Source organism: Centruroides sculpturatus, unplaced genomic scaffold (genome assembly GCF_000671375.1).
Source record: "Centruroides sculpturatus isolate CEXI.00-Female unplaced genomic scaffold, Cexi_2.0 scaffold1022, whole genome shotgun sequence".
In the NCBI taxonomy this organism is placed as follows: Eukaryota; Metazoa; Arthropoda; class Arachnida; order Scorpiones; family Buthidae; genus Centruroides; species Centruroides sculpturatus.
Window position 1 is genome coordinate 189,260 of NW_019385182.1, and position 12,663 is coordinate 201,922.

Here is a 12,663-nt window from a genome sequence, read left to right on the forward strand (position 1 = left end):
TTATTACAAAATCTCTATTCTCCGGCTGGGATTCGCACTCAACCGCGAAACAGTAAGGCATCAGCCGGTTGCTGTTCTAAACAACAGGTCGACGCCATTTACCGCCTGGATCATTTTGCCGTTATTAAATAAATTATTAACATTTTTGAATAATTGCGAATTATAATTAACAGTAAAATGAAATTTATTAAGGGAAAATTTACTTAAAATTGAATAATTATTTATATATAAAATTTCGATAAATTTTTTCTGGCAACATTCGCCGCCATAAACGTCATCCGATTTTAATTCTCCCATTGGCTAAATAGATCAGGTGACATAGAATGCAGTACCGAGCGATTGGTCGGTAGCCGTTCTCCATTACCCCATTTTTGTCGTTTGGTATTCGAAGTAGAAGACGCAACTAAGATCGGCGAGAAAATTTCGTTAACGTTAAATAATCGTCATGACACAGTTTTTGCCACCGAATCTCTTAGCGCTATTCGCTCCACGCGATCCGATACCGTTTCTTCCACCTCCGGACAAACTTCCTCACGAAAAAAAGACTAATGGATACAATGGAGTCGGACAATATCTCAACATGTTCGAGGTAATTCCAATCGTTTTGTGCTTATCGATAAATCTGATACGTTCTTCGTCCACATCCACATCTGTTCTCTCCGATTAAACCGGATCCGACCGGTTTAAAATTCTTTATTCCGTTCGATTATATTTAATCAATCAATTCGCTTAAGTAGAATTCCGTAATTGCAATTAACTGCACTTCGGATTCCATATTTAAAAACGAAAAATACAATCGGAATGCTTATCTACGGATTTACGTATGTGTAGAGTACTTCTACCAGAATTTTATTTTCTTCCACGGTTTATATAATTTATACTGAATTTCGATTAAATGTAATATAATTAGTTGTGGTTCGTATGAAAATAGATTGTTCGAAATGTGTAACTAATTGCAATTAGATTCGTTTAAAAAAAACACGGGTTATCTCTAGGACTCTTTGTTCTATATTAATGTGCACTGGCCGGCCCGCCGGTGGGCGAATGAATGAGACTGCCGGGCCGGTGGCGAGTTTTTGCCCACCGGTGGGCGGGCCGCCTGGAGTATTCCGGGTTTCCTTTGTGTTTGTAAAGCGTAAGTGGAGACCTCCCCTTGGCGGATCGTCCGCCGGTCGCGTTGCCGTATACGAACGAACTTAAAGCCGGAAGAACGCACGCAAACGAGGTAAGTTTGTATGTGCGTAAGTATAATGCTCCTTTTCTGTACTACTAAACTAGTTATCCGGTACTATACTAGATAACTAATACGACTAGTAATATAGAAGTTTTCTATACTACCAAAATATTACTGCCGAATGCACCCGTGCTGACCTCGCCGGTGTCCGGTGATGGATTTCCGGAAACGACGAATATTTTCGGGCCTTTCTGAGAAGTGGTCCGGTTTTCTGCGTTAGACGAATGCAAAATGTCCAAAATTACTTCTGGTAATTTTGGACATGTGTGATGATTTGGCATATAAAGTCGTTTTTAACGGAGTACCTGCTAGTGTGGCGCGTCGGTCCTACCTGGCCGAAAGTCCCCGCAAGTATGCAAAGTAAAAATAATTTTGATTGTGAAATTTCTCTTTCATAATTTATGCAATTTGTAATGAATTTCTTTAATTACGTAGCAACTTTCTATAGGAAAATAAGTTATTTTAAATGTAAATTTAAATAATTGCATTTAATCTATTTTTCTATTCTGGAAGGCATTTAAGTAATGAGAATACCTGTACTTTGCAAAATTAAATTGAAATGTTACGTCACCGTTAATAATGAATAAATTAAAAATATATAAATTTTTGTATCTTATTTTTGCGTTTAGCTTTTTGTGTTATTTTTTTGTTTGGTTAATTTGAATTTTATTTTATAGAAAGTTTATAAGGCAACTGTAAAAATAGTCTGTTCTCCAAAATATAGAGAGTATGTTTGTGCTTTTATGTTAAATTAAAACACAAAGTTAAACTTTAAGTTTATTTTCTTATTTCATAAGTTTTTCTGATATTTTTAACAAAGAAAGATGACCATTAACACCAAACGATCACCAAATAATCGGGTGGAGTTGTGGTTATATACAGACGACCATTATTGATGTTATCTTGTATAAAGTTTGCTGTGCTAATTTTGGGCTGAAAAAATTGATTGCGCAGAGAAATTTAACAATGTCTCTTTCTAGTTTGATGTAAAGATAATAAACATAATCTACAGAAAGTTCACAATATCTCCATATGTGAGGTTTTGGTGCAGGTCTCTTAGGATGCTCTGATTTGGTGGATGATTGATTTGATATGGACATTAATCAAATGGTTGTCATAAAATCCAGACTGATGAAAGAGAAAAATTTCTAAACTTTATTTTAAACAGCTAAGAATAGCTATTGGGATTGCTTTAATGACTTTCAATTGCCAACATGGAAGAAAATATCTAGAACATAAGTGAAAAAGTGGAAGAAAACAACTTGCAGTCACTTTATGATAACTTTTTAACTTCTACACATCGAAAATTTCAGTTATAAAATTAGCTTTTTGTTTTTTTTTTTTTAATGTAAGTTGTTCTACTTTAGATGATTATAATTTTAAAAAGTTTTATTCCAATTTTTCTGGACATATAATAAATACATAAATTTTCTTATTCTAAATACGTTCTATTTCACTTGAAGACAACATTTGTGAAATATTGAAAATACTTGTGTGCCTATTCTCTTGTTTGAATTAAACTAAATTAACACCAAAGACAGTGTGTTTATTTTCAGTTTGTTAATTTCTGGATCTTTTAATGTGAGTTTATTCTAACATAAGAATTCCTGCCATGTCTGTTCTATTTTTAATTTCTGTTGAAGTTATCATTCTAACATGTTAAATGAGTAGTTCTAAGCTGAGGATAGTTAGATGCTTATCAGAAAATGGCTTATTAAAATTGTTGGCTACCTGTACAAAGCAAGAATTTGGTTTATTCATTACATGGTGCCAAGTTTCAGGAATTTTGAAAACTCTGAGTATTATTATGAGTTTGAACAATTACTATGTGCATTTCATTCATAATTTTTATTGTTTTGAAATGTTTTATAAATGGTTCATTAAAATATTAAACTAAAAGTGAAGTCAATTAAACTCTTCCCTTTTTTTAAATTAAAATGTTTTTTAAGGTTACTTTAAAAACTTTGTCATCTGGAACTGTATATTGCAATTGTATATTTTTCTTCTTGCATAAAGAAAAAATAAGTTTTTAACAAAGAAAGTTTTTCTTGCTTCCTATGCATTAAGAAGTATTGAATAAACTACAGTCACAAAAACCAATAGAAGTGATAAAATCTCACATTATTGAACATTTTCTTCCATATTAAATTGAGGCATTCCATCATTTGTGGTTTGGATTTACAATGCTAAGAGCTTGAAGATGCCCATTTAATATGGAAGAAAACATTTACTAATGTGAGTTTACCATTTCTGCCAGTTTTTGAATTTTTTGTGACTAGTTTATTTAAGATTAACCAGTATTTATCAGTCATTATTTGTAAGAAATATTGATTGTTCAGATTAAAAACAGCTGTTTAAAATAATATTGGTAGCCAAATTAGCAGTTTGAAGCAATGACTTTTATGATGAGAATTTGCTAGTTACTGAAGTATTTGTCTTGACCATTTTTATTTAACCAAAATGACTTATGACAACATTTTGACCTACCGTTTTCTGATATTATTTTCATGGCAGATAAATCTTGTGACATTCAGCTCCTCAGTCAAGGAAATTAATAGTTTCTTCTAGTACTGATGGATAAACAAAGCCTCCTTTGTGAAACATCATAAACTGCAAATGACATAAAAACTAAACAATCAGTATTTGGCAAGCTGCAGAAAATACAACTTATTCTATTTATACACTGGCCATATTAAGGCTGTTTATTGGAGTTAACACCTAATAACAATCTAGTTAGCTTCACTGTTAGGAAGCCTGTTAGTTTTATTACACTAATGTTGTTTTAGAAATAGTTTGTGATATTGAATACAGTAATTTAATAGAGATTTCCAAATCTGTGACATCATATCTGTAATGGCAACAATGACAAATAAAGGAAGCAAATGAACTAGACAAATGTTAAATAACTGTTTGTATTCTAGAAGAAAATCTAAGATTTTAGAAATGTGATTTATATGTATGAAATGAGTCTATATAGAGATAGTGGAAGGAATGGCAAAACTAGATCGAGATGCCTCTAGCAGCAATGGCAGGGAAACAGACTTGGGGGTATAAAGGTGGCACGTGCTTCTCCTTTTCAGAGCAAAGCGAATAATGATGGTTCTTAGAAGGCAGGGGTGTTTTGATGCAGTATCTACTGAAAGGAAAAGTAAATTAAAGAAAGGAGAGAAACTGTTCAAATGTGTGCACGTTTCCAAACTAACAGATTTCCTTAGACGAGAACACAGATCCAAATGTGAATCGAGATTCAACTGTCGTCACTGGAGAAGTTGTTAGTTATTAGGTTTAGGTAACAGCTTTTAACAACAAATATTAGTTTGGGTACCCATATCATTACACGACTTTTCACAAAATAAAGACTGCAATATTATCTGTACTATGAAGTGGTTTTTCTACATCAGTTTGTGTTCCAGTGGCATGTTTGGTGATCATAGATGTGGTTTTGGTGTCCACATCTATGCTGTTACATACATTCTCTGCCTTTTCTTCTTTCCTTCTTGCCTGCCTTTAAAACCTGTCAACACTTCCACAACACCGTTTCTTTTAGCATGTTGGAAAAAGTGTGGGAATGTATGCTGGATGGTTAGAATGATCAATTTTCCCCCTACCTACAAAATGCTGACTGCAGACTTTGCTGTACTTTGTGGGTTGCCAAGGTTTGCCATCTTTTCTGAAAAGTATATTTAATTTTACATATTATAGTACAATTATCAGGTGACTTTGGTCACTTTTTGAATAATGAATTACTTGATATGATCTTTAATAGTGTCCCATGGCTAATAATGACACCATTAAACATTTTTTAAATTTTATTATTTATTATCAGGATTTTAGATTTTCAGAAATACGAAATGTTTTGCTATTTTTAATGAGTTATTACTCAATGCACTATGTAAACAATGGGTAGTAATATAAAGTGGACTACACCTATTTACCGCTAAATAAAGCATTCTGGCCATTTGCAGAGATAATTACAATACAATGCCTTTAAATGTCATGGTTATATATACATACATAACTTTAAAAAAATACCTTCAATGAAAATATCCAAGCAGAATACTTAATCAGCCAAATTGTAGCCAGCCATTTCTTTCCTTCCAGAGTATTGTCCATTCAGAAACGAATAAAACTTTGTACCTGGCGGTGCAGTAATATAGGTAACACTACAACTGACCACACAACAGTTATTTTTTGAAGTTTTTTTAGGCAGAAAGCTGTGGTTCATTATCACAGGATGAAAACAAGTACAGGTGTTGCTCAACCCAGTTCCACTAGTTCTATAGTATTAAAAATGATCTCTTTCTAAATTGTTGTTTATTAATTCTTAAATGAACAATACAGGGTGCTTAAAAAACATGTTAACACATATAGATGATGTGTAGTTACTGCAGTAGGGATAATAGGACTGTACTGTATGAGAACTCGCAATTGTGTCATGACTTCTTGCACATGAAGAACTGTCACAACAAATCAGGCATAACAATGGTCAAATGGCCTACTGCTTTAGGAATCTGGGGTTGAATCCAGATGGGTCAAAAAATCCCAGGAATTTTTCAGAGGGGCAGTGTGGTCCCTCATTACCCAGCCACCTCATTATGGGTTTGGCCAGATCACAATGGGATTGATTAAACAGGTTGTCTTAGTGTCTACAGGGAAGAAAAAGTTTAAAATTTAAAAAAAAAAAACAAACAAATCTGTCGTACTAATTTACTTTCATATTAATGTTAACTTTTTTTAAAAAGCACCCTGTATATGTTGACAAATAATAGTGTATTATGCAATTAGTTTATAATATAGGCATGAATGGAAGTTTGGCACACAAGCAGAGTGAATGGGCCAATTTCTATGAATGCCATAATTGCTAATTGTAAACGAATTGTCATATGGTATTTTGTGATTAGACTACACCTATAACACTACTTATGGAAATCAAAATCATGTATAAACACTCATCAATCATCATCATGTATCAATCAAATTGAACTTTACAATTCAGATAAAACTTATTCCATAACTTTTTGTTCTAATTACAAATGAATGATTAGTTAACATTATCATTAAAAATTAACTATTCAAGCTGCTACCTGATTCTGTGTAAACTTGGGCATAAAAATGGATACTCAATATTTAGCACTTGTAATCAAAAACAGACATTTTGGTTTTATAAATTGAGTTATGTGTACTAGTTATGTGCCAGATCTTAAAAAATGTTTATCCACGGATACAAGTCTCAACTTTTATGCTCAGTCGGTGCTGGTGCTTGTGACCTTGGACAGATAGTTGATGCTTTGCGTTAGTAACGTGTCGTGTTTTGACTTGCACTGCACATGTTTTTATTTATAGTTTAGTGTGACACAGGACAGCATAGATTATGTTTGTGTTTTTGGAGAGTGTTGAGTTAAATTAAAATAAAAACAATGTCGACAAAAAAGTTTAGTAGTGTATATGGAAATATTTTACGATAGTAAATGACGAATGTGGTAAATGCAAAATTTGTGAAGGAAAGTATTCCCTTAAGGGTAAAGGTACATCATTAAAAAATCACCTTCAGAGGAAACATTCACAAGAATATGCTTTATTCTTAAAAGACGACTCTGCTAAGAAGAGTGCTGACAAAAAACGTTCAGTAGGGAACATCTTTACAAACGGTAAAAGGAGAATTTAGACAAACATTTTTTAACGGATACACAGAAAAAATTAAAATGTGGGATAATACAAACCCCAAATCAATAAAAATTGACTACAGTAGTACCCTGAACTTAAGCGATAGGTGGGACCGAGCGATAACCGCGTAAGTCGGGGTATAATTTTGCATATAAATACATACAAATAATTTTTAATTGGAGCTGGAGACTAAAAAAAACAATAATTTAGAAAAAAATGTTTAATAAAATCTTAGATAATACATATGTATAACATTTATGTATTTATGTACATTACAACATTACAGTAACATTTATGTAACTGTAATGTTGTAATGGGAGTCAGATAATATGTAAATTTGTATTAACTGTTGATCATGTATACCAACTCCATGACATTGTAAAATCATTAGTTCATATAATAATCTATGATATTAAATATCGAAATGTTAAATAAACCAATAATCATACATTGAAAAAATAGTGTAGATGTCAGATATGTAAATTTGTATTGTAGAAGATATGTAAATTCATATTATATTGTAAATGTGTATCAAAGGAAATAAGGATTTCGTAACACAGATTATGAGTGTAAGGCATAATCAATTGTATGCTAATTTGATACTTGTGGTCCAAAGTACAGTAGAACCTCGATTATCCGGACTAATTGGGGATGAAGGTAGTCCGGATAAGGAAAAATCCGGATAATCAAAACAAATACTTTAATTTGTCTTAATGATAATACAACACGTTTTCTTTTCGATGGCATAACGGTAATATTAAAAGTAAATACTGTATTTAAATCGTGATCAAATTTTCAAGAAACAAACGTTCGTATTGCATTAGGACTACTACTGACCAACGCTAACAGACTACCTATTGTTTAAAAGGCCCTCTGGTGGCGCAAGAAGACGGATTTTATAAAATAAAAAGCAGTTGAAACTGCATTTTTATGAATAAAAATTTGACAAACTATTTATCGTTTTATGACGAGTAAAATTTTTTCGTCGCGTTCGCGGCTTTTAAGTAATGCATAAACCTTCGAGGCGCGAGGCCCTTCGGACCGCGAGGCATAGGCGGTGGCCCACGTCGTCCATGCCTTACGCCGCCCTTGGTCATAGAAATGATGTAATTTGAATATAAATTATTTATAAATACGTATGTCAAGTTATATTTTTATTACTACGTAAAATATATTTAAGAGTTTACGGCTACTGTGCCGGGTGAGACGTTGTTAAAACAAAAAATGTTATGCATTCCATCACGTACATAAACAGTGTCGTAATTCGCCAAGTGCAAATCAGCAAATTCGTAAAATTTTTGTTTATTTTGAACAATCCGGATAATCGAAAATCCGGATAATGGAGGTCCGGATAATGGAGGTTCTACTGTATGTTTAAGATCAAGGATTTTGTAGAACTGTTTTATAAGTGAAAGGTATAATCAATTGTATACAGCTTTAATAACAACCGTACTCAAGGTATGCCTTAATTGAAGATAGTTTTATAGATTCTTATGTATACTTTTGTATATATGTGTCATATATTCCCCTAATATTATAGTTGGTTATGAATAAGCTGATGTTACTGGAAAATATCGAGAGTAACTGTTACTGAAACGGAAGTAAGCTGTTACTTTAGTCTATAAGACTTATATGCATGGTATGTTTTATATTTTTATGAATTCTACAAAACTTGTGTTTTTTATATGTATGTTATATTCTTTTTTAATGTTTTAGTTGGCTGAAAAGGGGCTTAAGAGCCCGAAACGTGTAAAATGTTCACACGTATCAACTAAATAAAGATGAGAAAACCCGCCAAATGTCTTAATTTATAGCACTTTATTGTGTTAGAAGCATAAACAAATTGTAAAGCATGGTTTCATATCATCAAAATATGTATAACATATTATATTATTATACAATTTTTCACAATTACTTGATTATCACACCATAATTTTAACATTGTTTCCATCTCAGCGATAATACCGTGACATTTACGAATGATGCTTTAATTTAGAGATTGAGCATTTTTCTCAGCTTCGAGAATTTTTTCTTTACCTTTTATAATTGTTCTGACCGTCGATTCCAGTAGATCAAACTTCTTTGCCAATTCACAAATTTTCATTTTTGTATCGAAGTCTTTAATTAATTAATAATGTTAACTTTACATTCCAAAGATAAAGTTTTTCTTTTCTTGTTTGATGCAGAAGAATCAGTTCTACTTCGTTTGGATGACATAGTAAAGTCTCTCGAGTCTCCGTAGATAAAACAAAGACAGAAATAAATAACACAAAATAAATTGTAGCTATGTGTTGATTCCGCACGACATATCCGAACATGTAAGCTGAACAATAGTGTGGGGGAGTGAGTAATCAAGAGTTGCGTGGCGCTCAAACAAAAGATGAATCAATGAGATTTGAAAATCGCGTAACTCCAGATTCGCGTAAGTCGAGGTATTACTGTATTTAATTGCAGAAATGATAGCTTTATCTAATTTACCTTTTCAACACTTTGAAAGATTGGGATTCCGACAATTGATGGATCATGTTGTTCCAAATTATATTCTAAAAGACAGGAAATATTTTACAGAACTTGTTTGCAGCGAATTTTACAATAAAGTGTCATTGAAAATAAAGAACATATTGAAGGATTTTGACAAAGTTTCCTTTGCATCAGCTATCTGGTAGGTTCTTCGTCAGGAGTTTCATTATTATCCTTAACAGGTCATGGCATTACAAAAGATTTTTTTTTGAAATATTGTTTTGAAAGCGGAGATTCTTGACGAACACCACACGGAAGATTACATTTCAGCAATATTTCAACATATGCTTGAAGAGTAAGGAATCCTGAAACAGAATGTGCACTGCATGGTAAGAGATGGGGAATCCAACATGAAGCATGCCTGCACTTCATTTGACATAAATAATATTGACTGTACAGCACATCAGCTGCATCTGGTGGTCAAAGAAGCTATTAAAAATGTTGATGCAATATCCATGTTACTTACAAAATGCGAAAAATTGCGGGACATTTCAACCATTCTACAATGGCAAAACAAGAATTAGAAAAAATACAATTTTGACTCAATCAAAGAGTTTTAAAAATTTTGCAAGACTTGCCGACACGCTGGAATTTCAGCTATATGTTGGAAAGACTTGACTGCATTAATTAAGGATTCGTTGTTGCTTTATTCCACTAGTAATAAAATAGAACAGTTTGATGCCAAAGAGTGAATTTTAATTCAAGAATTAATGAGAGTACTGAAGCCTTTGGAGGATACCATAAAATAATTTAGCACACAAAACATATGTATATCCGATATTATTCCTGTAGTACAAGCATTAAATAAATTGTATGACAAGATTCAAATTTCTGCTAATAATGAGGAAACTCTCAATATCAGCACACCCGCCGTTCTTGATTTTTTGTCTTCTTTGAAGAATGAATTAGATTATTGTTTTTCTGAAATTGACAAAAATATATTGTTCCAAATAGCAACATTTTTAGACCCACATTACAAAGGTAAATTCTTTGGTGACTTTCTTCTCAATGATATAAAACAGAAATTACTTACATCTTTAGAGACAGAAGTAAATATCACAACTACTACAATTAGCACAGAAAAACCAAATGCTGTAAGAAAAGAACTTTGCAACAATTTAGAAGGCTCTATGGCCAATATGTTAGATAGTGACGACGAAGATGAGGAATCTGAAAACCAAATATCATATACTAATGTTAATTTGCTCACAGAATATGCCAAAGAAAAAAGTTTATCAAGAGATGAAGATCCATTAAAGTATTGGGAAATTAATAGTAAAAAATCTGGAGGTCTTAGTCACATTGCTCACACATATTTATCGTTACCTGCAACAAGCATTACAAGTGAGCAGTTTTTCAGTGCAGCAGGAATTATTCATGATCCTCATCGTAATAGACTTTTGGGTGATAAAGCTGCCAAGTTACTCTTTTTGAAGTACAATTTACCATTAATTAATTTTGATTATGACATTTAATATTTTTGAAGTTTCTAAAAATGTGATTATTTTATCTGAAAAATTAACATCAGCTACAAGAGTTCCAAGAGAGCAGTTTTTCAGTGCAGCAGGAATTATTTATGATCCTCATCGTAATAGACTTTTGGGTGATAAAGCTGCCAAGTTACTCTTTTTGAAGTACAATTTACAATTAATTAATTTTGATTATGACATTTAATTTTTTGAAGTTTCTAAAAATGTGATTATTTTATCTGATAATTTGATAATTATTATAATATAATATAACCATGATGATTATTTCAATTAGCATTAGAGGTTTGATCTCACTATAAAGATAGTTAAATTAATACCTTACTATAATTAATGTTTAAATATTTAATTTTTGCAATATGAATGTGTCAAATATGTGATTTTAAGAAATAAAAAGTGATTTTGAATTGAAGTTATTAGTATTTTATTGCTACCTATCTTTAAAATTTCAATTAGCATTAGAGGTTTGATCTCACTATAAAGATAGTTAAATTAATACCTTACTATAATTAATGTTTAAATATTTAATTTTTGCAATATGAATGTGTCAAATACATGATTTTAAGAAATAAAAAGTGATTTTGAATTGAAGTTATTAGTATTTTATTGCTACCTATCTTTAAAATTTCATATAAGTAATGAAATTCATTAAGTTAAAAGATCCATTAAAGATCCGCTAAAAAATAACGGATACGGATCTTTTTTTCCCTCCGATATCCGTAGATATGGATATAGATCTCNTGCCACATATTGTTCTCTTATATTCCCCAACCAATATTCTATGCTGATGATTTTAATTAGTGGTTCAAGAATAATTTTTGATTAAAAAGTAACATGATCCGCTAAAAAATAACGGATACGGATCTTTTTTTCCCTCCGATATCCGTAGATATGGATATAGATCTCTGGCATATCACTAACATGTACAGATTAGATGAACTACATCTTAAATAAAAGTAAATATTTTCACAGTATTTTTCTGTTATGCTATATTGGAAATAAATGAACTGTTTAAATAAACAAATTAAAATCATAAAAGTCATGAGAAATGTGGACACGATAGTGTACTTTATGAAACCATTTCTTCTCCATTGTTTTTACTGTTATATTCTATAACTGCCCCTATCCTGGTTTTTTTAAAGCCAAACAATTGCTAAATTATATTAGGTTATATTACATGTCGCATGATTATCATATTGCTATTGACCATGATGACAAAAACTATATGGGAAAAGAATTAAGTATGAAATATAAAAATATTACAAGGGATACAAGATATGATCATAATTTACTTGAACTTGTGTGAAATCTGTTAGAAAAAAACTAACAAGAAGTTGTGTAACTTTCCTGGCTTTTGAGATTTTCTTTTAAAAATAACATTTGTATTATTAATTAAAATAAGTAACTAAACTTGCTTGTGATGCCATCTGTTATGAAATTTTGTTATAAAAACTTTATATATTGTTAATTATTATAAAATAGCAAAAGACTTAATTTTGAGGGTAGAGATGAGTTTTATAAAACTATATACAGGTACAGTAGAGCCTCGAAAACTTGGCACTCGATAACCCGGCACTCCGGATAACTCGGCCACACCCTGGCAGGGCAAAAAAATCCTTAGTTAATTAATTTTCATTATAGACAGCTGTATGCCTCATAAAGTATTTTTCTGAGGTCTGTCTTATCAGGTAAATTACTGTACACAGTGTATTCATTAATTTTCATTTTCATGTAGTATTTTCTCTATGCCTTCATAAA

At 31.6% G+C, this 12,663-nt stretch overlaps 1 protein-coding gene across 2 annotated transcripts in view; it reads left to right on the top strand.

Moving 5' to 3' along the window:
* Positions 1–313: 313 nt before the first annotated feature.
* The window catches only part of LOC111635857 (U1 small nuclear ribonucleoprotein 70 kDa-like), a 46,576-nt gene continuing 34,226 nt past the window's right edge, over positions 314–12,663 (top strand). Inside the window, exon 1 of one of the 2 annotated variants that reach the window (XM_023380965.1) lies at positions 314–589. In XM_023380965.1, coding sequence (XP_023236733.1) covers positions 446–589 — 144 coding nt within the window. In that variant the 5' untranslated portion in view covers positions 314–445. The remainder of the gene's footprint in view (positions 590–12,663) is intronic. The other variant, XM_023380966.1, reaches the window with a different exon arrangement.